The sequence below is a fragment of the Miscanthus floridulus genome, chromosome 1 (assembly GCF_019320115.1).
Source record: "Miscanthus floridulus cultivar M001 chromosome 1, ASM1932011v1, whole genome shotgun sequence".
NCBI lineage: Eukaryota > Viridiplantae > Streptophyta > Magnoliopsida > Poales > Poaceae > Miscanthus > Miscanthus floridulus.
The window spans coordinates 128,472,793-128,496,360 of NC_089580.1; the positions used below are offsets into that span (position 1 = coordinate 128,472,793).

Sequence of the window (23,568 nt, forward strand, 5' to 3'; positions counted from 1 at the left end):
ATGAACACGCCCTGACTTGGCATTTGTTACCGGATTTTACTTGGCAGATTCCGGAGGAATTCTGGAATAGAACACTAAAATTGATAAAGAAAGTCTTGCGTTATTTGCAAGGAACGAAAGGCCTCATGATGACATATAGAAGATCTGATTCACTCCACATGGTGGGATATTCAGATTCTGATTATGCGAGAGTGAATGCATATCCAGACATGGATTTTCTATCATCTCGCAAAGGGGAGCTATTTCATGGAAAAGCTCAAAACAAACTGTCACTACATCGTCCACAATGTATGACGGTTTGTAGCGTGTTATGAGGCAACGGGCAGGTGAACTAACTAACGAAGTTCATACCCGGTTTAAAGGTGGTTGACGACATCTATAGACCACTAAAGTAATACTGCGATTATAATCTGGCAGTACAGGATGCTTACAATATAAGTCAAGTGGTGCTGCCAAACACATTGACATGGAGTATTATGTTGTGAAAGATAAAGTCCGAGATCAAGTCATAAATCTTGAGCATATAAGTACAGAAAGGATGCTCGCGGATCCGCTTATAAATGGCTTACCACCCAACATGTTCAGAGAACATGTAGCTAGCTTGGGTTTAAGGGAAAACCTAAACTATTCCTGGACAAAAGAAGGCACAAAGATAAGTATCTAGTTCAGAACAGAGTAGTGAGTTGTAGCTGTTAAGTCTATCGGCAATGGACCGTGACGATGAGACATGCTCTATGAGCTAATCTGTAATGGAATGAACAAAAGCAAATGATATGAAAGTGAAAGATGGAATGAGATCAAGGGGGAGAATGTTAGTTGATCTCCACCAATAGGCCCAACGGCCTATTGGGCCCTATCTCTGCTCCCTGATCGGGGGAGTCCAACTCTAATTCGGTTGGTGGGCCCCTGTCGCACAGCACACATAAAAGGAAGGTGGGGTGAGGGCTCGGGCTACGAGGTTGACCGGAGCCGCCACACCCACCTACAGAGAAACCCTAATCCGATTCTAAAGCGTACTGCCAGCGACGGGATGAGCCCGCCACCACCACTGCCGTCGCCTGTGCAGGTTCTCCGACGCCCCACTGCCTCACCACCACGCCGAGCACTGGTGTCCGCGAGGCTACATCCAGGGCGGCATCGGCGTCCACGCTGCCGCTGCGGTGAAGCTCCGCAAGGTCGAAGAGCCTAACTATGGATCTACGGGTTAAACACAGAGGTACCAATCCTACGATCCTAACACTTTGCAGATGCAGATGATGCAGTACTACGTGCGCGAGGAGGGATACATTTTTTCCTACCAGTATTCTTCGACCAAGAGCCTGCATAAAACCGCAAGCTCTCCCCTGTTTTGGTACATGCTCCAGCCACACATGGCGGACGTGGTCTCTGACTTGGTCTTGTCCTTCTTCTTCTGCTGCTTCTACGCTCCCGGCGACCACCACCGCGGCGTCGGCACGCACCACTACAGCGGCGGCCACGCCCACCCGACCGGCCGCAATGCGGCGTATCACCACCGCGGTGCCGGCAGCCGTAAGGTGAGCGGCCGGAGCAGGTCCGTGTCCCTGCAGGTGCGCGCTTACACTTAGACCCTGAATCGACTGCAGATTCTTTTTTATTTCATGTACAGTATGAGACTGCTGGCTCGGGAACGATGAGTGAACTGGACTAACCAGAGCTGAGCTGCATCCAGACGGTGGAGCTTAAGGTGAGGATGTGCTGCGTGGGCTGCGAGAGAGTCGTACGACAAGCCCTCCAGAACCTCCGAGGTACACACGACACACATGCTCTGTTTCTTCTCCGGATCAAGCAAAAATCGTATTGGACAGCGATATGGTCAGCGCAGCACGAAAGATCGAAGTAAGGCTGGGCAAAAATAACCGAGAACCGAGAACTGAACCGAAAGAATCGGAACCGAAACCGAAAGAACCGGAACCGAAAATTTCGGTTCCTTATTCGGTTCCTGATATTGAAGAACTGAAATAACCGAAGAAAATTCGGTTCCTACTCTCGGTTAACCGAATTAACCGAAAGAACCGAATTACATGAATTATACTTCACTTACTTGTATTTTGTAGGATTATGTGTAGTGTTTTATATTTGAACTGTTATATATTTGTGTTACTATATTGCTATTGTTTTCTTATATATTATTATTATTAAAAATGAATATAGTGTTGCATAAATTTGCCTTAGAACAAGTATATTTATTATTGTCTTGATGTCTTCTGAAAAAATTCGGCTAGTTCGGTTAGAACCGGAATCGAACCGAAATAACCGAGAACCGAAATGCTCGGTTCCTAAAAATTTTTGGAATCGATCGGTTCCCGTTTTCTAGGAACCGAATTTCTTCGATAACCAAAGGAACCGAACCGAAACCGAACCGAGAACCGAACGCCCACACTGAGATCGAAGCACACGGCTGTGCGATCTTCTTATCTTACAGATGACAGATCCACCCATTTGCTATATATATGTCACTACACAGGAGTGGACAGAGTGGATGTGAACGTGCCAATGGAGAAGGTGACGGTGACCGGGTACGTGGACCGGGCGAGAGTGCTGCAGGAGGTGCGGCTGAGCGGGAAGAAGGCGGAGTTCTGGCCGAGCGGCGGCACGCCGCTGTGGTTCACGTCCCCCAGGAGCTACTTCCGCGACGACGGCGGCTCGTACCGCCGCGACAGCTACAACTACCGCCGGCACGGGTACAGCGACGGCGACCGGCACGACCGCATGCGCGAGCCCGCCCGCGGCGCCGGGCCTGTCGGCAACATGTTCAATGACGACGACGTCAACGCCGCGTGCCGGATCATGTGACCCATCCATGCGGATGTTGCCGTTGCTCTGCTAGTCTGGTTTCAGTTTTTCGCTTCTCATGGGCTCGGTGCAATGGATCGTGAGTTGATCCAAATGGTGGACCATACCTCCCCTCGAGCTTCCGGTCTTGGGTCCCCCTGTCTCTGTCTCTCCCTTTTTTAACGAATCTCTTTCCCTAATTTGTTCCATGATGAACTGATCGATCCAAATTGATGCCGCACGTATCAGAGAATAGCGTTGTGACTACAGTTGTTACTATCCGAAAACTTCGCTTTCTCATCACGAAACAGGGAATGGTATTCAGATTTCAAAGAGAAAAGGTCAACTTATATAAACTTTAACTAACAATTATTCAAATTATATATAAGTTTAGAACATGAAATTTGTATCGATGGATGTGTATTCAACGTGCCTCTTTGATTATATGATTATTTAGCAAGTGACAGTTTATAGTAAGAGAAATTAATGATCAAAATCTATTTATTTAACTTTGTAATGATCCAAATACATTCTTTGGATGTGTGTTATAGGAATAGAGTGTGTGTGCATACATTTATAGGGTTGAGTATACGCATATAAGTGTCTGCGTTGTACTATAATTCACAAAAAAATATACTTATCATATAGGGATGAAGGGATTAATTGTTTCAGATGACAAGCATGAGCATACTTTTATATAATTTTAATTAAAGTTAAGATAGTTTGGCTAGATGTTAGTATTATCGAATTGCATTTAGAATTTTAGATAGGTAAGATTGGGATTCAAACCTTAGACAAAAAGATCAAATATTTATTATTGCAGAATCCCCTATCTCGGCAGGACATCAATGCAAAACCTTGCAATTGCAAGTAGGACATTGCTTCTACACCAAAATAAAAATCGATTCTAAAAACTGTTGGCAACTCCAAGCTAGAAAGAATTTTTCCTTTCTTCCTTTGCTGACTCCTTAAAAAAACAAACGTAATTGTAGATTCAAATCAAATCATTTTTAAATTTGGTTGAATTTGTAGAAAATAGTATTACCATTTATACCTCTATTTATTATAAAGAAATTCATCATTAATCTAATGGTACATTTAGTATCATAAATTTAGTATTTTAAATTTTAAATTGCTTGAGTGAATTGATTTTTATACGGAGGAAGTACCCCTAGATACTAACACCGTTGCATTCTCCCCAACTTTACTAAAATTTTGTTCACCTCCTGTCAGCCTGTTCGTGTTTGGCTATGGCTTGTCGTAAACGATCGTAAATTTTCAGTCGAAACAATATTTTTCTCTCACACAAACCAACCAACAATATTTCTTCACGAACGAGCGACCTACCAACCACCCAACACAACAGCCTTAAATCGGAAAAAAAAAACCCGAAGCCGACGAGGTCGGCCACCGCACGGCACATCTGTCACCGGACCGCGCCAGCGCAAGAAAGAGTTTAAACTAATCGACCACCAGCTGGACGGGAACGCCCTTTGCGCGAGCCCTTCCATGCGCCTGTCCATGCACCGTCCCCGTGCTCCCGCTCCCCCTTGCCTGGTAACACCGTGGACCACTTCCACGGAGGGAACGCCCGATCCTGCACACGTGTCCCCCGCCTGCCTCCCACCGCCCGGTGGGCCTCACCCCCCGTCACACCACGCACGCACGCACGCAACTCGAGGCCCAGCCAGGGACGAACCTGGCCAAGGCTCGAACCTTCTCTCCTTCTCGGCTTGGCTTCTTCTCATTCCTTCCTCTTCCTCTTCCTCTTCCCCTCCACGCGAACGAAACCGAAGCCCGAGTCAATCAATCCTCCACCCCGTTCCAGCCTTCTCCAGGCGCTCCGCCGCGCCCCGACCCCGCGTCGCGGAGCCGCCCCGATCCGCCTCCCGTCTCCTCCTGGTCGCGTCCCCCTTTCCCCGCGCGTGCGTTGGCCGGCTGGTTCCCGATGAGGGGGTTGCTGGCGGTGGAGGCCGCGGGCGCGGCGGCGTCGTCGGCCTCGGCCTCGGCGCTCAACGGCGCCGTGGACTGGTGGGGCGACGTCAACGAGTCGCCGCTGTGGCAGGACCGCATCTTCCACGCGCTCGCCGTGCTCTACGGCATCGTCTCCGCCGTCGCGCTGGTAAGCACCCTCCCGCGCCCCCTTCGCTGCCCCGACCCCCTCGTCTGGTCCGATCTATCAGAATTGCGCGATGGTAGGATTTTTCTGTCGGTTTCTGTTGGTGTTCGGATCGATTGCGCGCGCTGGTTTGATTTGTGGCCGCGCAATTTTGAAGGACCTGGGGAATTGTGGGACGGATTGAGAGAAGGCGGCACTGTAACGTCCGCCGAGAATTCTGAATCCGCGGTGTTTAATTTCTCTTGCAGATCCAATTGATCAGAATCGAGTGCAGGGTGCCAGAGTATGGGTGGACAACGCAGAAGGTGTTCCATTTCCTAAACTTCTTCGTGAACGGCGGTGAGTTAGGCATTTGTGCTGATTGCATTACTTTGCTTCCGCTGGGTGTTTGATTTGGTGGGCTGATCAATGTGAATGCTCTATTCCTGCTTTCAGTGCGGTCCGTCGTCTTCGTGCTGCGGCGAAATGTGCAGCTCGTGGAGCCTGAGGTTTGTAGCTGGTTTCATGATTATACTGTACTTTGTGTAATGGATTTGTTGGAGGTCTTGAGTAATGGTTTGAAGCAATGTGGTGCCACAGATAATACAACACGTGCTTCTCGATATGCCCGGGCTTGCATTCTTCACGACATATGCACTTTTAGTGCTCTTCTGGGCAGAGATTTATTATCAGGTACCTCGTTTTGTCTCTGATAGACCTGTGTCTTGTTTTGTCAATGTTGTTGCACCTCTTAATTTTTGCTCCTGTTCTGTAGGCACGTGCAATGTCGACTGATGGGCTTAGACCAACTTTCTATTGGATCAATAGCGTGGTCTATGCAATTCAGGTGATAAACCTGTCATTTAACTCATAATTTAGGTTGGACTTCAGAAAGATATATGCTGTGGTAATTTAATACTATATATGGCAATGTGCACTTTATAGTGTTGTGCTATGGACATTGATCACATCAAAAGTTTTAATAGTCTATGAAAGAGCATGTCAGGAACCAGGCCAATCCTAGGATTCCTGACCATATGTCCACATGAGGACATGCCTGTCTGTCATTGTTAGCCTGCAAAACTAGCAAATCCTTCTGGACGCCAAGTACTGTGATACCTTCCTTTACCAATGAGGAAAAATATCGTGTAAACATATTTAGTGCACTATCTTAACTGCCATCCCATTAGGGTACACAATTGATAAATGCTAGGCCAGAAACCTCAGTAGTACATGCTATTATTGTCAAGTCTGATTTCTTGATGAAAACTGGAAAGTAGTCACACTGGGTGTGTTGTGTATGCATTTTTGTTTGATACATGCAAGATTGGAACATTCTGGTTGCTGGACTCATTTGGTATCAATGAATTTCAGATAATTCTATGGTTGGTTTTGTGGTGGAAACCAGTTCGAGTTATGGTCATCTTGTCAAAGATGTTCTTTGCAGGTAATCCATGTTTCATTTCCCCTTTTCCATCAATCTATCCCTATATCCCTTTGACAGCGGAAAAATCATGGACATATGCATCTTGGAATTCATGATGTGCGATTAATTTTCATCTTATGTAGTACAAATTTACAATTATATTGAGGACTCATATCAAAGTAGATTTTAGAAACAGTCGTTGTGAAACATTGGTTTGTGGTATCTGTTATTGCCTTATTAGCAGGGAATGGCTTGAAGACCACACCGCATTAAAGCTGCGATTGACTTTTTTCAGCTTCTTGGCCTTTTCAGCTGATAGCGTGCTATGTTTTTCAGGTGTATCACTATTTGCAGCCCTCGGGTTTGTTCTCTATGGAGGAAGGTAAATTTTTCTGGCTTCACTTTGCCCTAACAAATTGATGATATTCTCCTGAAAACCCAGTAACATTCATTGCTCTCTTTAATGGGTGTTATGTGTGAAGCACCATGGTCTTACTACACCATTGTCCTAATAGAGTATATCAAATGCCTTCTTTTGCTTAGATGGTAGTAGAGTTCTGACCATAGTCACAAAGTTTCTGGGTCGATGGGGCCGAGGTACGGGGTCGCGGTACGTGGTACGCTACTCACGAAAGATTTCTATACTTCGGGTCGAAAATGAACCCGTGAACCTGGGTCCGGGTCGACGAACCCGGGTCGAGGGTCGAAGGTGGTGAACCCGTTTTATGTGACTATGGTTCTAACCAAATTTCCACTAAAAGATCCAGAGCAAGACTTGCATTCTGTAATCACCATTTTTCAAGCAGAATCAGGATGCGTAGAAGTGGTTTTCTACACTAGTCATAAATACCCATTGCTATACTAGGATGCTTGTGAGATCTTCCCTTGCTTCTTGATTTGTAGCATATTTTATCATCCTAAGTATGCATGTTGTACAGTTTAACCCTTCATTGATTGAGATGGTTTTTGATGTTCTGTCTGCTTCTGTAGGTTATTCCTGATGTTGCAGCGTTTTCCTGTAGAATCAAAAGGAAGGCGAAAGAAATTGCAGGAGGTACACTTTGGATTCTGCTGGTCTGAAATTTTTGGATATTTCTGTACAAATTATATGCTAATTATGTATTCTGCATACCTCGATGCAGGTTGGCTATGTGACTACCATCTGCTTTTCTTGTTTCTTGATCAGATGCGTCATGGTAAGCAATTGCATTTTCTTTGGACTGGTCACTATTACTTCCTCCATTCCAAATTATAAGACGTTTTGGCTTTTCTAGATACATAGCTTTTGCTATACCCTTAGATATACACTATGTCTAGATACATAGTACTCCCTCCGTTCCAAATTCCAAATTATAAGATGTTTTGGCTTTTCTAGATGCATTGCTTTTACTATGTATCTAAACATAGGGTATATCTAAATGCATAGCAAAAGCTATGTATCTAGAAAAGCCAAAACGTCTTATAATTTGGAACTGTGGGAGTAAAAGAAATGTATCTAAAAAAGCCAAAACGTCTTATAATTTGGAACAGATGGAGTACCAATTATGTTGGTAGGTATCTCAAAGGAATCTGCTAACTTAAGCATGTATATTGCAGATGTGCCTTAATGCATTTGATAAAGCAGCAGATCTTGATGTTCTGAATCATCCAATCCTGAATTTCTTCTATTACCTGGTATGAATCTTGACGGTGTAAAGCACTTAACCTTACACAGTTTAGATTGCATCAATCTTTAGATTTTTTCTATAACAAAAAAGGGCAGACCCAGTGCCGGAGGCTCCCACATGAGTGGGGTCTGGGGAAAGGAAAAACCGAGGCAAGCCTTCCCCCCGCAAAATCTGCGGAGAGGCTGCTTCGAACCCAAGTGTCATTTATTTGGTAGTAATTTTAAAATCTACGGTAGATATGCTCAGTAGTTTTAGTTTGACATCCAATAAATCGAAATATCATTGGAGTGTATAGATTATTGCATATGCAGATGCAAGTTCTTTTGTGATCTTTAATGGCACATACTCCCTCCATTCCAAATTGTAAGTCGTTTTGGCTTTTCTAATACATAGCTTTTGCTATGCACCCAGACACACACTATGTCTAGATACATAGTAAAAGCTATGTATCTAGAAAAGTCAAAACGACTTGCAACTCAATTTGAAAAGGAGGGAGTACCTTCTAGCCCTTAGTCAAACAGCCAAGGGAATCAAATTATCCTTTTCCAATTTACTGACAGAATTCACCTACTGCGACTGCAGCTGGTTGAGATAGTGCCTTCGGCTCTGGTGCTCTTCATTCTACGGAAACTGCCTCCAAAACGTGGGATCACACAATACCACCCGATCCATTAGAGAGCAGGCCTTGGTGGACAGGCAAAGGTTTTCTGGTGGATAGTCTTACACAGCATGGTAAATACAGAAGGCAGAGTGAAAAGTACCACCCTTGCTCACGAGCTTGCCCAGCTTTTTATAGGAGGAAAGGCTTTAGAATCTCAGGTTGAAATTGTGTGTAAAAATGCAATCTCTTTCTCTCAGATTTAGAAAATGTAACTTATATAACTTTGTTATTCTCAGTGCATATCATCTGTTCACATCGCAGTAATTGTTTGCGTGTTTCTTTTGGTCCTCTGCCTCCTCACCTTTGCTGAACAAGAACAGCTAATCCTCTTGGAGTACATGGATGTGATTCGATCAGTTGAGCTCGACCGTTATTCGCTGGAAACTGTTCGGACCATCCACATCTGAAACCTGGATATACTTAAAAAAACATTTTGTCGACGGGTAATTTTGGTCAGTTTCTATGGCTAGCTACCGCAGCATCAAGGAATCCGGATCACTATACCCTTTCTCCCTCGTCCTGTCACTTACGTGTGGGTCCCCAGGATAGTGAAGCATTTACACGGGTCCTCGGGATAGTGGAGGCACCACCAGATCTCCTATCCCCTTCCCTTAGAAGTTAGTATAGGGGATGGCGAAAACTTCCAGATTATAGGAGAGCTTGTGCAGCATATTGAGAAGACTCCATGTTTTCTTTATGTGGGGTCCATATGTTAGTGTCATCTCTCTCATTTCATCTCCCTCTTCTCTCTTTCTCTCCCTCTGTCGTAGCAATGAGGCGAACGAGCGCGGCGCGGTCAGCCTGCGCACCCCGCGTGGCTAGCCCTCCGCGGCGGCTACCCTGTGCACCCTGTGTGGTGGTGGCCAGCTCGCGCCCTCAGTGCAGCCAGCTTGACCGCTCGGCACGGCGGCGGGACGGTTCCTGGTGCCTCCACCATCCTGAGGATCCACACGTTAGTGATAGGATGAGGAAACGGGATTGAGAAAAAATGGTGGCAGATCCCCTCCATTGGAGGGATTTAGGAGAGTTGTTTTTGAGAGAATGAGAAAATATTATATAAAAAAAAGATTGAGAAAGAAGATCTCCTAGAACAGTTTTTTAATCTCATTCACCTATATACCAGTTTTTAGAGAAAAATAATTGTTTTTGTCAGTCTAATGGGCTTGCTCTAACAACGGACGGCAGCGGAGCGTGCTCGCTCAGGCAAATTGTAGCTGAACTAACAACGGACAGCAGGCTGCGGACTGCACGTGCCACCAGTTTCCCCCGTGGGGGAAAAAAACCCGGCTGCGAACCTCCTTTTTTCAGCACCTACTTTGTTGGATTGACGAGCTGGGTCGGGCAGGAGCCCGATATCGATGCCCGCAGGGCGCAGGCTGGAGCTTTTTTTTTTTTTTAATAAGGCTGGAGCTGGTTCGGTTGATGCACCGTGTACCCTTCTTTCTGGACGGGCCAGTGGAGCGCGACGAAACCGTCAGTCCGTCACTAGTTTGCCGTCACCATTTTGCCAGCGGGATGCGACTGGTATTTGCGCTACGTTGTTTAGTTTATAAACCGTACTTTTTCGGTCAACAAATAATATTTTTCTCTCACAACAAATCAACCAATAATACTTTCAGCCATAGCTTATCAGCCAAACAAACAGTGCATTGCATTGATACTTGGTCGTCGAGGGGAACGGTCCGAAACAGACAACAGAACAGGTCAAGTCTGAATGTCGGATAAAATCTCTAGTGATACCACACCAAGCCTGACACATAGAACGGGATTACTGAACAGTTAACAAGGGAAATGAAAAAAAAAGATAGACATATCCCCTTCAAAAAAAAATTGCATTCTTTCTTACTGCTCCAAGTTATTATACACCCTACTGTTCCAGTAGGTTTCCAGCCAAAAGGAAGATTCTGGTCATTACACGCTTATTATGCACAGGTTTCCATCATAGGAATCAGAAGATTATATAGCCTATACAGAGCAGAAAAAGAAAGGTAACATATCAAAATTCAGAAGGTGTCTAGCTATCTTGTTCTACGGTTTCAGGTTTATTTTCTGTGCTGTCCTGGTGTACTGACGATGTTTCTGCGGCGCACGAGTCTGTTTTTCCCGTACCTCGCTGCTCAGGAACAGGCAGTTCATGTGAAGCAGCTCCAGAACTGCCATCCTGACCCTGAAATGGTGCATCTGAGGGCCCTACTTTACACAAGTCAGCTTCCATCCCCCTAGGCTCTCCAGAACTGCCATCCAGAACCTGATATGGTATATCTGATGCTTCTGCTTCACGCAAATCTATTCCCACCCCACCCTGCTCAGGAACAGGCAGTTCATGGGAAGCAACTCCAGAATTGCCATCCTGTGTGGTACAAAGAGGTTCAACTGCACTTTGTAGTGTTATTTCTGAGGACTCATCCTGCATTGGTAAATCTGATGATTCAGCTTCACATACACCTCTCTTCACCGCTCCCTGCCCAGGAGCATGCTGTTCATGGGAGGGAGCTCCAGAACCACCATGACACTCTGGCCCAGGAGGTTGACCTACAGTTTCAGGTCTCCTTTTCGTGTTGTCCTGTTGCGGTGAATCTGATGATTCTGCTCTACACCAGTTCCTCTTTGTCCCTTGCTGCCCAGGGGCTAGCAGTTTGTGGGATGCAGTTTCAGAACCGCCATTCTGCACCTGACAGTGAGATTCTGTCCAACGGTGAACAAACCGTTCATGCCATCCTCTCGTATCTCCTCTCCCGTGGCAGGAAGTTCTTCCTCTGCCTCGACCACCAATTCGACCATGTGGCGCTTGTCGTTCAATACTATTGAATTGCCTGTGTCCATTGGCCCTACCAAATTCAGAATCAGTAACTTCATATGAACCAAACCTTTGTTGGAAAGACCCTTTGTTCTGAAACTCAGGATAAACAGATCTATTCTGAAATTCGCAGTTGTAGTAGGTTCCTGGAGCTTGCCATGCGTCAAGAACACTAATTTGGCCGTGTGATTCTTCCCTATAAGCTGATCTAGGAGTATGCCTTCCATTGCCTGCTTGAAAACTACTACTGCACAGGGGTTCACGTGACAACCTGACATGGGGTTCTGGCCCAAGATGCTGCTTGGACCATCCTCTATACCCTTCCAGAGGAGAGCCATGCCAGTCACTCGAAGCATTGTAGTTGTTGAACCGATTTTGATTAGCAGGCACAGCTCCGGATTGATTATTGTAGTGACCACTGCAAAAGGGTTCGTCTTGCTGAAAGCGAGTTCTGTACCTTTCCTCTCTACTAGCTGAGAAATTATTGGTCCTTCGACATGCATTTGGTCCCTGATCATGAGATTTGGTCATGCTCCATGCATTGCTAGAAGCTGGACGCTCATTCCATCTTCTTGGTGGGATGTTCCTGACAGCCATCACATCGCGTGTTGATGACCAAGATGGCGCTCCATTTGCGCGGCTATTCCTCTGATAAAGTGCAGAAAGAATGATGTAAGGCATTTGGATCAACAGAACTTTGCAAACAAAAATGTATTAGGCTGCTAATCTTATGAGGGAAAATAGATTACTCTAGTATAAATGATAATGTTGCTGAACAACAGAATATGACTGGACAAGAAACACTGGAAATATTATAGTTAGTATAGCATAGCCAGAAAATCCAAACTAGTGATATCTTTCAAGCACACTATGATATTACTTCACTCATCCTATATTAATATTTCTCACTCCAGGATGTTTTAGAAATTGGTTTCAGGGCAGCAGCGCTCGAACAAGATTAGAAGGCTCCTGATGGCACCTGTAACACCCTAGGTGTTAGGCTTGCATAATTTCACTTGCATTGCATTAGCATAAGCATCTAGCATTCATATATGAGTTTTAACATGTGAAACATGCCTTGTTATTTTATGTTTCCATATGTGTATGCTTATGATCATGTGTGAATAAGTGTAAGTGGTTGATGTTGGTCACTAGAACACCTTAGCTACACTTAGGATGACTAATGGAACAATGTTCATGTAGATCACTTTATCTAATTAAGCTCCTAAGTGATGATATGCTTGTTGACCTGGGAATTATTATATGTAATGTATAAAATGATTGTGGAACCTTAGGAATACCTTGAACATGTTTAGAATGTCACTATGAACAACTTTGGTATTCATGACTAAGGCTAGTTTGGTCTAAGTCATAGTTATAGTGTAAGTCATCATTTTCAAGTGGTATGTTTGACCTAGGTTGAACTATGTCATAGAGTGTTTGCATGGCAAAGCACCCTTAAGCAAAGTTGTAGTACTTGCTTAGAGCAACAACTTTTATTTTTGGGTCTTGAGCTAATTCTGTGCCTAGCCTGGCCATTTGTAGCTCACAAAAATCAGCAAAACACCGACCGGGCGCAGCATCTGGCCGCTGCGTGGCCGCCGCTGGCCGGCGTCGGGCCCTCGCCGCAGCGCGCTGGCACGCGATATCTGAGAACCTGCGCGTCGCATTTCACTCACTCCAGCGCGCTCCCTCCCTCTCCACTGCCCTCTCTCGCTCTCGTCGCGGAAGCACCGAGCGCCGCCGTCGCCTAGCGCCCGCTCCACCGCGCCATTGCCGCCTCCACCTTGCCAACAGTTGCGCCGTGTTCTCCTCTACCTCCTCGACGCGTTAGAAGTGCCAGACGAGCTACGGTGAGGGCGAAATCGCCGTTCTCATCCTCGCCGGAAAGCTCGGTTTCCATGGCCGCCTTCACGGCGAGCTCGCCGCTGCTTGGCTTGCATGCGCATTTCTTCTGCTTCCTCGTGTTACGGCTTGGTTAGGACGTGTACTAGCTCGTGGCATGACGTTACCGCGAACAGCAGCCTCGCCGGTGCAGAACACGACGACCAGCGCCGTCGCGCTCTCACCACTGCGCCACCGCGCACGCGGGCAGACCTCGTCGGCGTGTCCCATCTAGCCTAGGTCGTCTCGTTAGATCCGTGTAGTCACCGCGGAGCTCGTGCGCTTCTCGCCGAGCCTCGTCGTGGCCTGTAACGGCCGGCGCACCTCCACGCAGCGCCGCCATGCCGCCATGGCCGGCGATGAGGTAGCTCCGGTGCGTCCGCGCTGCCACCAAGGGCATCAATCGACGCGGGTGAAGGTGTAGAGCACGACAGTGAGGTTGGTTTGACCGGAGAGCTCGTCGGCGGCGAGATAGGGCCGGTCAAACGCGCTCCTCTATTTCGGCTCACTGACATGTGGGGTCCTCTGACCAGTGGGTCCCAGGTGTCAGCAGGAACAGTTTAGGGTTTTAGTTTATTCTTTTCCAGATTTTGTGCCAACTTTGAAAAATCATAAGTTGAGTTGTAAATGTCCAATTTTGGTGAACCAAATTTTGTTGTGTTCCTCATGAAGTGTAATATTTTATAAAAATATGAGATGTACAGTTTCTAGCATTTTTATTGGTGAATAAAATATAGTTAGATAAGTGCTTTTTGAATGTTTACAATTTTGTAAAATGTGTAACTTGAGCTAGGAATGTGATAAAATTGTGATTCCAATTTTGTTGGTCTTGTGTTGACATGCTCTAGCTAGGAAAAATAATAAATTTGCAGTAAACTTGATTGAAATAGGGTCTTTCTATTTATCTATTATTAAATGGTGTTTTCTAAGGAAAATTATAGAGATAAAAATAAGTAACATATTGACATGTAAATTTTTGTACAGTATTATGACACTAGTATGAAGCTAAGAAAAATATAGACTCTGTTGTTTGACACTTTTCTATAGGGTTAACTATTGTCACTAAAATAAACTTTGCTAGTTTGTCATTTTTGTAAAGGATGTTATACATGTTCCAATGGTGTGAAATTTCTACAGTAGTCTATTGGGAGCACTTACAAGCTACTGTAATTTTATGAGAATTTATTGTGCACATTTGGTATATCTTTATTATTTTCCCTAATTATCTAATTAAATTAATAAAGGCATTTAAATAAATAAGTTGTGATTGACCATGATGTTTTATATGGTGCTTGTGATACATATAAATTGTTGATGTTAACAGTAAGGCTTAGAAGCAATTGGTTGTATACAACTAATTAATCATTGCTTTATAATTTAAATAAATAACTACATGTATAGTTTCGGTTGAGCTGATAATTTCATGTTGATAATGGTCTTTTCTGTAAAACTTACTAATAACAAAGTTGTAGATAACTTACTGATCTACCTTGTGTTAAATTTTTATAGTCATAGGCCTTAGGGTTTAAGAGTTTTGGCTGTTAGAAGTTTGTTGTCCGAAATGTTTACTTCCTGGACAGATTTTAATAATTGAATTGTTTGACCTAGATAACTATTGAATCACATTGAGGGTATTAAAAGAAAGTTGTAGACAATTTCATAAGCTTTTCAGAATGTCCACAACCATATTATTTCGATGTATATAACTCCAGTTATGGTTAAAACAAGTAACTGTTGTCTTGTAGTTCGGTAAATAGATTACAGAAGTGTTTACCAAGTAATAGAGAAGAGATATGCACCTACTCAGTAAAATAAGATGCACTTATTATTACTTTCATACCATACTGTTAAAAGTACTTAGAAGGAAGCATTCATCACGTTATACCATATTACATGTGTCATCGTATATGCATTCACGATATCTTATGCCATGCTCATGCATATAGGATCGACCGAGAAGATAACGTTGTTGGAATTCAACGAAGAAGAGAAAGGGGATCAGCAGGAGACTCCTCAAGCCGCAGCTACAGGAGAAGAGGAGCAGACTCCCAAAGAGCTCTCTGAGTGCCCGGATCACCGACCCACTTCTTTCCTTAAAGGCAAGCCCCGGAGCATTATAAGTCTCCCATGTTTTACAAAATACTACTTGAGTCCTTTATGTTTGATGCATTAGGTTATAAGAGTTGATTAGAAACACTTGATGCATAGAACTACCTTGTCCAGTTACATATACCTTTAACTCTGTGTAAGTCCAGAATCGAATATATGCTTAGCCATGCTTAGACCGGTAGAAGTCAAGTGATTTCCTATCACCTGCGAGATATAGGTGGATACCGAAACACGATTGGCTATATTTGCTATCGTGGAAAAGAACCATAGGGTAATGTAAATGGAGGCCGGACGAAGTCTATGTGTATGTTGACTCATGTGATTCCATCTGTGCCGATGAAGGACCGTACCGTTGTTGGCACTTCTGATAAAATTGAACGTATGCCTATCACTTAGCTGGCCGGATAACTCGTTCCGACCGCGAAGCCGAGTAGCTCAACTCAAGCCGGGCCCCGCTCTGTTAAAGTGCACTCTAGATGGTAGTAAGGATGTGCGGGGAGCCAGACGTGAGCCCAAGGACAGGCCGGGCCTAATCGTCCTAGCAGCTGGTTGTCCCTGATTGTGCGGCGCTGGACGAACCCACGAAATGTGGATTTAAGTTGTACCAAAGGTGACCTAAGGTGACCGTTGATCTGATCTGCCTGGGTTTGTGTTAGGAATAAATTCTCAGCTGATTGAAATCGATTCGAATCGCCGTCTCTTTCGGATAGTGAGAAACTTGGCAAGCCCCAACATCGTAGTAATTGTATTATAGAATGTGATGGTTCAGATAAACATGGAATTACTACACCTGCTATGGTTACTATTGTATGTATCAAATGATATACCACATGTTTGGCACAGGATAGTTGCTAATTTAGAGATGAATAGCTATAATTAACTTGATGACCAAAGTACAACTATATAACTAAGTTAATCGCTTTTATGCAAAAAGTTGTCAAGCTACCTCCACTTATAAAGCCTTGCATAATCCTTGGAGTCAGTTTATTTCTGGTTTATGACGGGTAAGGCTAGCTGAGTACCTTCTCGTACTCAGGGTTTTATTCCCATTGTTGCAGTTGATACCGTCTATCACGGCTATTGCAAGAACTGCTTCTATCCCGCCGTGGATGAGAAGTGAGCCTTAGGCAGGCATCTTTAATAATCCTTCTTATATGCTTTTGTGGAAGTGTGATCATGAGATGGCACTGTATTTGAACTATGTTGACAAATGCTAGTTTCGAACTTTAATTTGCTTCCGCTACTTTCTATCGAACTTGGTTTGTAACTCTATTTCGCACTCTAATGAATGAACTGTATCTGTGAACTTTATGTAACAAGCCGCGGTGCCCCCCCCCCCCTCGACCGCCCGGATCCCACGTGTGACATGTATGTTGAATCATATACGATCTTGGTTGTATGTGGATCGTTTATCAAGACCCGTTGTGGTACTCGACGGACTACCAGGTTTATATGGGCTCAAGTATGACAGTGCGACCGTTTGCGGGCTGTCATTGTACTTGTGCTCTTATAAATTGATCGGTTCTGCGACAGCACCACCCTGAAGACCTGATTGTGCCACCAAGAGCAGCTAGTTAGTGACCCTCAATGCCTTCACAACTCCAAGTCCTATATGTATCCTTGAGTAGACACAAAGAGTATAACCATAGTGTAGGGTGTAGGGATGTAATAAGTAATTGTAAGATTCACTTATTATGGTTTTGTTAAAGAGGAGGAGCAGGAAACAATCACATACTATCAAGGAAGTAACTACATGCCTAACAAGAAGGATACATAGAGCTTTTTTTGCTTCACAAAAAACTAGATTCCAGAATACCTGTTCTCTTCGATTCCATTGCTCAGGCTTAGTTGTAGACCTGACTACTTCTGCTAAGTCCTTATCCTTAAAAGCATCAAAGAAACATCCGCGCCTTTTTGAATCACGGACTAAATCAGCCCATATTGAATTGCTAGCCAGTAAAGTAGTTCCATTTCCAAGGATCCAAAGGCAGTACCTGTTATGGCAGAAACATAGCAATTACCGAACTGAAAATGCAGTGGAACAGTGTTTTAACTGTAACTTCACTATACTAGGTGTCTATGGCAACATACTTGGCTCTTGTCAAAGCCACATTGATTCTCCCAGAATCAGAGAGAAAGCCTACTTTCCCATCTTTATTGGACCTAACTGTTGAAATCAATATAATGTCCTCCTCACCACCTTGAAATCCATCAATAGATTTTACTGTAACAGATAGAAAGTCATGCTTCTCAAACTTTCGTCCAAGTCTATCTTGCAATGCAATCACTTGAGCTGTATAAGGAGATATTACACCAACACTTGTTCTCTGCCTCTTCTCAGTGCACTCTACAGTTGTTTTAGGCAAAAGAAAAGGACACTAGTTAGCTTTATCCAAAACTCTGGAGAACAGACAATCTAGCCAATAAAATATTTCTTTCAGAAACAAAGTCACCTAATAAAAAAATAAAAAGAATGCAAAACATGATGAACAGATGACCTTGGCAGTAAGCAATGAAGCATGGTGACCAATATCTAGACTAAGATTGTATGGTTTGTCATTTTGTGCTAGTTGAGCAAGTGCAGAGAATAAACAAGTTATATATGCATGTCTTTCCAAAGATGGCAGCGTGGAATCCAATATTTCGACTCTGGTAAAGAAGAGGTCATCTCCTATCCTCATCATAATACCAACAAAATAAAATAAGCAAATATAAGGCCAAAGTACATAGGTCATAAAGATACACAGTATTATTATTCCCAACCACTTCTTTCCATTAACAACAGGTCAACAGCTCCTTTTCAAAGTACAAAATACTGATATGAGTACAATGATAAAATGTTTCATACTGAATTACAAGTCAGACCTGACATCATCACTGAGGTAATCCATGTTAAAAGGTTTATTAAGCATCAGTAAGTAGGTTTATCATGCCATCAAGGTATAAAACCATCTTAGTACAGTTCTAATTTTTTCAGTGTGTTATGTGAAGTCTAAAGCCTTAAAATGTACCTTTGGCAAGTCTTTCGACTATATTGGCTGCTACAGCAACCTCAGCCATATTTTTGGAACTCTGACCAAGGCTATCAAGCATTTCCATGTCGTTATCAATATGAATAAATGAATATGCACCATAAATAGGTCCAGGTAGATAACTCTTGGCATAGTCTTCCTGCTTGACAATGGGACCATCTGAAATCCGATTATCATAAAAATTGGAGTTTGGAAATTTACTGATGCTAGGGTGCATTCTATATTGTACTTCCAGCAAGTGCTTGCTGTAACCCATCGTGCACAGTCTCTGATAGAGGCTTCGTCCAAAGTCAGCATCTTTAGCAATCTAGCAAGTTGCAGCAAGGAGGCATAGTATGAGCATTTGTAGAATTCTAAATATAATCACTGGTAATGAAATTTGTAGTTGATGAAAGAGATCATGGCATTCAAAATAGCTCATAACAAATATACCTTGCTCTTTACTAACGATGATAGCTGGTTTTCATCGCCAATTAGTAAAACATGTTCTATCCCTTGTAGCAATAGAGGAACCAGTGATTCACATTCTTTTAGTTGTGCTGCCTCATCAATAACTAAGATGCTTATAGGCCTCACACTTTGTAGTCTGAACAACTCAAATGAACTAGAAGCAGTGCAAAATATAAGCTTCGCATGTTTCAAACATAAGTCCCGGATTGAAACCTCATTGTCTTCACAAGGAAGCCGCATCTTCGAAAGAGCCGTAAGAGTTTTTATACAACGAGACTTTATCTCCAAAGGGCTATCTAGAGAAATATTACAGTCATGAAAGTCATCTGCATCATCTATCAGGTCATCATGACTACCAGAGGAGTCAGGAACTTCATCAGCAGGATTAAAGATTGTAAAAAGAAGCTCATCAGACACATCATCTGCACTCAGCGACTGCTGCAATTTATCTACCAAGCTTTTCGCAGACATCATTTTATCTAAGTTCTTGCCCAGGGAACTCCTTGGTAGATGGTCAAAGAATGTATCGATACATCTGACCAATTCATTGGCTAAAGTGCTGAATCTACTTGTAAAATATTTCTTAAAGGTGAGGTCACGTGCATCGCCGCTCCCTTGCTGTATATCCACGGACATTCTGTACCGAGAAATGCAATTTACTAGGAATGTTACGACAGAATCCACACAATGCTTCCACCCATGTTGTCGGTTGAAGCTGCTCAACAACTTCTGGACACGATCATCCAAATATATTTCTGACAGTAACTTGCCAATTTGCAAACGGTCCTTGTTACCGAATAAAATGATGTCACCTAATGAATAATGGTGTCTTAGAGAAAAGTCCCCAATCAGCTCAAGAAGACGAGAAGCAACTTGCAGGACAGCCATGTTAGTTGGAGCGCATGCAAGAGTTCTCTGTTCCTTCATCAGAAGCATTTGTAGCATCACTGCAACTGTTGTAGTTTTACCCGTGCCTGGTGGACCCCAAACTAGCCGCACAGAAGACCTGTGACTGCATTCACTTGCCAAAATGCAACTTGCTACTGCATCAAGTTGTGAGTCATTCAGCCTAAAATTGCAGAGATCACCCTTGATTTCATCATGTGATTTATTAATGCAGTATTTACAACGTCCAAGAGCCTGCAGCATCAATTCAAAAACTTCAGCCTTCAATGAACAAAAAGCAATGGTACATGAGTTCTATAAACAAAAATGAAAACAAAGAAGAGGACGGCTAACAACAAAAAATTGTTGAATTGTATGAACACAGCATAGTTTGGACATGTCCAACGGAGACCTCCAGAGGCACCGGTGCATAGTGGAATCCTAAGCCAGGATAGTAACGCGAAGAGAGGCAGAGGAAGACCGAAGTTGACTTGGGTAGAGGCAATAAAAGGAGACTTGAAAGGATGGAATATACCCAAAGACTTAGCCTTAGATAGGAGTGCTTGGAAAACAGCTATTCACGTGCCTGAACCTTGATTGCTTCTGCTGGGTTTCAACTCTAGCCTCCCCCAACTTGTTTAGGACTTAAAGGCTTTGTTGTTGTTGTTGTTGTTGTTGTAGTATGAACACAGCATGCATCACCGAATTCATTTTGTGCCATCAGAATTTGAACTACTTAATAAAAAAGTTGGCAATGTCAATGAAGGCCAACTTTGAATACAATGTTGGTAATATAATGGTAGGGCTTAAAAATAATATTGCGGCAGCATGACAATAGGGAGGAGCAATTCCATTCCACAAGCTATAACATACAGTTAAACTAGATCAATTCGTTAGCAGTTAAAAAGATGGGAGTTAATTTTCATGTTATTTCACATAATTTAAAGTACTGTGTGACATTCTAGGAGTATTTTTACAAAGCTATGTATATCTGTAACATCAGGATGCTAATCATGAAAAGAATATATGCAAGTGTGTGAGCAGCAGTGAAATAGATATTCCAACATATAGTTCAAAACCATGCAAGCCTAGATAGATAAGTTGCTCCATTCTGTAAACAATGAAAACAAGCAATAATTCTTTATGCACTTTATTCGCATCTTATAAAAGAAATATTAGAAGGGCAGGCATGGTGCAGTGGTGAGAGCTGTCTCACTGAGTCACCAGGTCGTGGGTTCGAAGCAGCCTCTCCGCAGATTTGCGGAGGAAAGGCTTGCCTCGGTTTTTCCCTTCCCCAGACCCCACTCATGTGGAAGCCTCCGGCACTCGGTCTGCCCCCTTTACAAAAGAAATATTAACAGAAAAAGCAAGACATGTGATGATCAAAAGCATACCATCCTCATTAATGTATTTCAGATACAACTAAGAAAGAAAACATGGAAAAAGGGATTTTTCTCTTGTACACTGTAAACTAGTCATGCTATCTAACATTGTAACTGAAAAACTCACGTAATTGTTTCTTCCCAACATGCTATGGATGATTTTTGAATCCATCGACAAACCCCTTCGGAGCACAACCCAAACACGGTCATATGTTACCATATTAGTCAGGTACATGGCATAGAAGGACCATCGCTTTGATTCACCTGTCTCTTTCTCATTTCTTCCATGTAGATTGCTGCACTTTTCAACCTTGTGTGACTCTTTCCAGACATTTCGATGCACAGATGAGTTTCTACATTTTGAAGCCATTGCTTCTCGATCTAGCATTTCCCAAGACTTGTCCATACCTTCAGTATCCAACTTATCGTATTTATTAGCCCCAATTGGTCGCCGTTCATCTCCTTGTGCCCCAGTCTCCATCAACCGAGATGCCTTGACTGTCATCTTGTTACCATTAACCTTACTGACCCATACGATGACACAAGATTTGGACTGTTTCAGAATATCAGATTGATTTGCCGGTTTTGTTTCTGAAATCAGTAGAATGTCAGCCGATTTTGGCTTATAATTATCGATCCCACAGCCATGAGACTTTCCCCTCCATCTGCCAAGACTGATCTCGTATGACCCATTCCCTTTCCTCATTGAATTAACAGAGAGCAGATCTGCATATGGAGCGTTGGAGATGTCCTCCATGCTTGAACACATGTCATCCCTGACCTCTTCTAAGAGTGGACCAAAATACGATGTCATGTACTGCTCCATGCTGCTAAATGTCTCTGGTATCTTCGACACCTGTAAGAACATTCCGCTTCCATGAATCATAGATGTTTTTTTCTTGGCAGTTTGCAATAAATCAGTCCATAAAGCTTATCTAATTTTTATTATTATGTCAGTTTGAAAATATTCAGTATAATCAGTCCATAAATCTGCTGCAGAATACAAGAACAATTGTAATGCTATGATGGCTCCAAATGTCATAGGCAGATATACGTGAATGAAAAATAAACATTCAGACAGCAGCAGGGTAGTTATATCCTAGCCAGTGGCACAGTCTAAACCAAAGAGTAGACCTAGAAGATATCGCGGGGACCTAAGGTACAATTCAAATGACAGACAAAGCGCAATCAGTAAATCATCCGCTGCTGAAGCTACAAAGAAAAACGAATCATACAGCAAATTCTCCGCCCAACGCAAAATGCGGGCCCCAAACAACTCCACCTAATGAACCTAAAACAGCCCAGGGACAGGGAGGAATGCCCATTAACGCGCAAAACCCCCACGCACTTCCTCAGATCCACACGGATCATCCGCTAAGCACGCCAGGTGCCGAGCACCGAGTGGCCAGTCGAGAGATGTGGAGAGGGAGGCGCGGGCGGGCGGGCGGGCGGGCAACGTAAGCAGCTCCTCACCTTGTCGCGGAGCAGGTCCTTGTCGAGGATTTGGTCAACGGACCACGAGAGCACGATCTCGGAGAGGCTCTGGCTCCTCCACCGCCACAGCGCGTCCACGGGGCCGTCCTTCCCCGGCGTCCGCGCCGCCTGGCGCCGCTCCTCCTCCTCGCCAGCCCCGGTGACAGCGGAGCTCGTGGGGTCGCCGGGATCCTCGTCGCCGTCGCTGGCGTCGCGCGAGCGCCGCATTTTGCCTCGGCTCGGAAGTAAGGACGACGGGGTCAAGAGGCCAGGCGAAGGCGACGAGGCGCTGTTTCGAGATTTGCAGGGGATCTGGGGACGCCCTTTTTGGTTAGGACAGGGCTCAAATCCTTAGGTTTACTCCGTATTTACTGTCTCTCTAAAGTCTGAACCGAATGGTCAGTACGGAGTAGTAGGCAGGCAGTAGGAAATGTAAGGATCCTCGGACGACAATTGGGCTTCGTCTTCTTCGGCACCCATTGTCCCATTCTCTGCAGCAGCAGGTGCGGCCGCGGCTGCAGCTCGGTTGCTCCTGAACTTACAGCTAATCTATCAGCTTATACTCGTATAATAGTTAGTCTGACCTACAATCTACTTGGCTGTCACGTAGAATTTTTTTTTTGTTCCTGTGCATAAGCTAGCTGTAAACCTATAACCCGCTTCTCTTTCTCTCCTCTCCTCTCTCTCTTGCACGTCAGCGGCTCTAAGTTATTGTATTATTACTCCCTCCATCCTATAATAAGTGTACTTCTAGACTTCAAAATTTGTCTCAAAATAAGTGTACTTATAGCTATAAGATCAATCTCAGTAGGAGTTTCATCTAAGTTTCATTTGTATTTAATACTGTAACACGTCAGCAAATTCGATGACTTGGCAGGTTAATTATGAAGAGGGAGATAAAGAGAGTTTCA

At 43.9% G+C, this 23,568-nt stretch overlaps 2 protein-coding genes and 1 pseudogene across 3 annotated transcripts; 2 read left to right on the plus strand and 1 right to left on the minus strand.

Moving 5' to 3' along the window:
* Nucleotides 1–1,191: 1,191 nt before the first annotated feature.
* LOC136463002 (heavy metal-associated isoprenylated plant protein 30-like) lies at nt 1,192–2,877 on the plus strand (annotated as a pseudogene).
* A 1,631-nt stretch (nt 2,878–4,508) lies between these two features.
* On the plus strand, nt 4,509–8,905 carry LOC136493259 (tobamovirus multiplication protein 3-like). Its single transcript, XM_066489325.1, has 11 exons — nt 4,509–4,915; nt 5,161–5,251; nt 5,348–5,400; nt 5,492–5,584; nt 5,667–5,738; nt 6,266–6,338; nt 6,654–6,699; nt 7,308–7,371; nt 7,460–7,513; nt 7,914–7,991; nt 8,567–8,905. Exons 1-11 carry the CDS (start codon nt 4,742–4,744, stop codon nt 8,657–8,659), a joined length of 891 nt encoding a protein of 296 aa, XP_066345422.1. The 5' UTR covers nt 4,509–4,741; the 3' UTR covers nt 8,660–8,905.
* Nucleotides 8,906–10,448: 1,543 nt separating this feature from the next.
* Nucleotides 10,449–23,189, minus strand: LOC136540811 (uncharacterized). 2 transcript variants are annotated; one of them, XM_066532829.1, is made up of 7 exons: nt 22,658–23,189; nt 21,312–22,040; nt 18,900–20,084; nt 18,447–18,774; nt 17,527–17,782; nt 17,252–17,429; nt 10,449–12,090 (listed from the first exon to the last, which is right to left on the minus strand). In XM_066532829.1, exons 1-7 carry the CDS (start codon nt 22,883–22,885, stop codon nt 10,660–10,662), a joined length of 4,335 nt encoding a protein of 1,444 aa, XP_066388926.1. In that variant the 5' UTR covers nt 22,886–23,189; the 3' UTR covers nt 10,449–10,659. The 2 variants fall into 2 exon arrangements, with proteins under 2 accessions (XP_066388926.1, XP_066388932.1); XM_066532835.1 differs by having other exon boundaries at nt 18,900–20,057; nt 22,658–23,188.
* Between the last annotated feature and the right edge of the window lie 379 nt (nt 23,190–23,568).

What these genes read in the sequence shown, in the direction of transcription:
- LOC136493259 (XM_066489325.1), top strand. Translation starts at nt 4,742, where the DNA reads ATGAGGGGGTTGCTGGCGGTGGAGGCCGCGGGCGCGGCGGCGTCGTCG. An exon ending in TGCAGCTCGTGGAGCCTGAG is followed by an intron (nt 5,401 to 5,491) that starts GTTTGTAGCTGG and finishes GTGGTGCCACAG; the next exon opens with ATAATACAACACGTGCTTCT. An exon ending in GTCAAAGATGTTCTTTGCAG is followed by an intron (nt 6,339 to 6,653) that starts GTAATCCATGTT and finishes TATGTTTTTCAG; the next exon opens with GTGTATCACTATTTGCAGCC.
- LOC136540811 (XM_066532829.1), bottom strand. Translation starts at nt 22,885, where the DNA reads ATGCGGCGCTCGCGCGACGCCAGCGACGGCGACGAGGATCCCGGCGAC. An exon ending in GTGGCTTTGACAAGAGCCAA is followed by an intron (nt 17,430 to 17,526) that starts GTATGTTGCCAT and finishes CTGCCATAACAG; the next exon opens with GTACTGCCTTTGGATCCTTG. An exon ending in AATGGAATCGAAGAGAACAG is followed by an intron (nt 12,091 to 17,251) that starts GTATTCTGGAAT and finishes GCACTTTATCAG; the next exon opens with AGGAATAGCCGCGCAAATGG.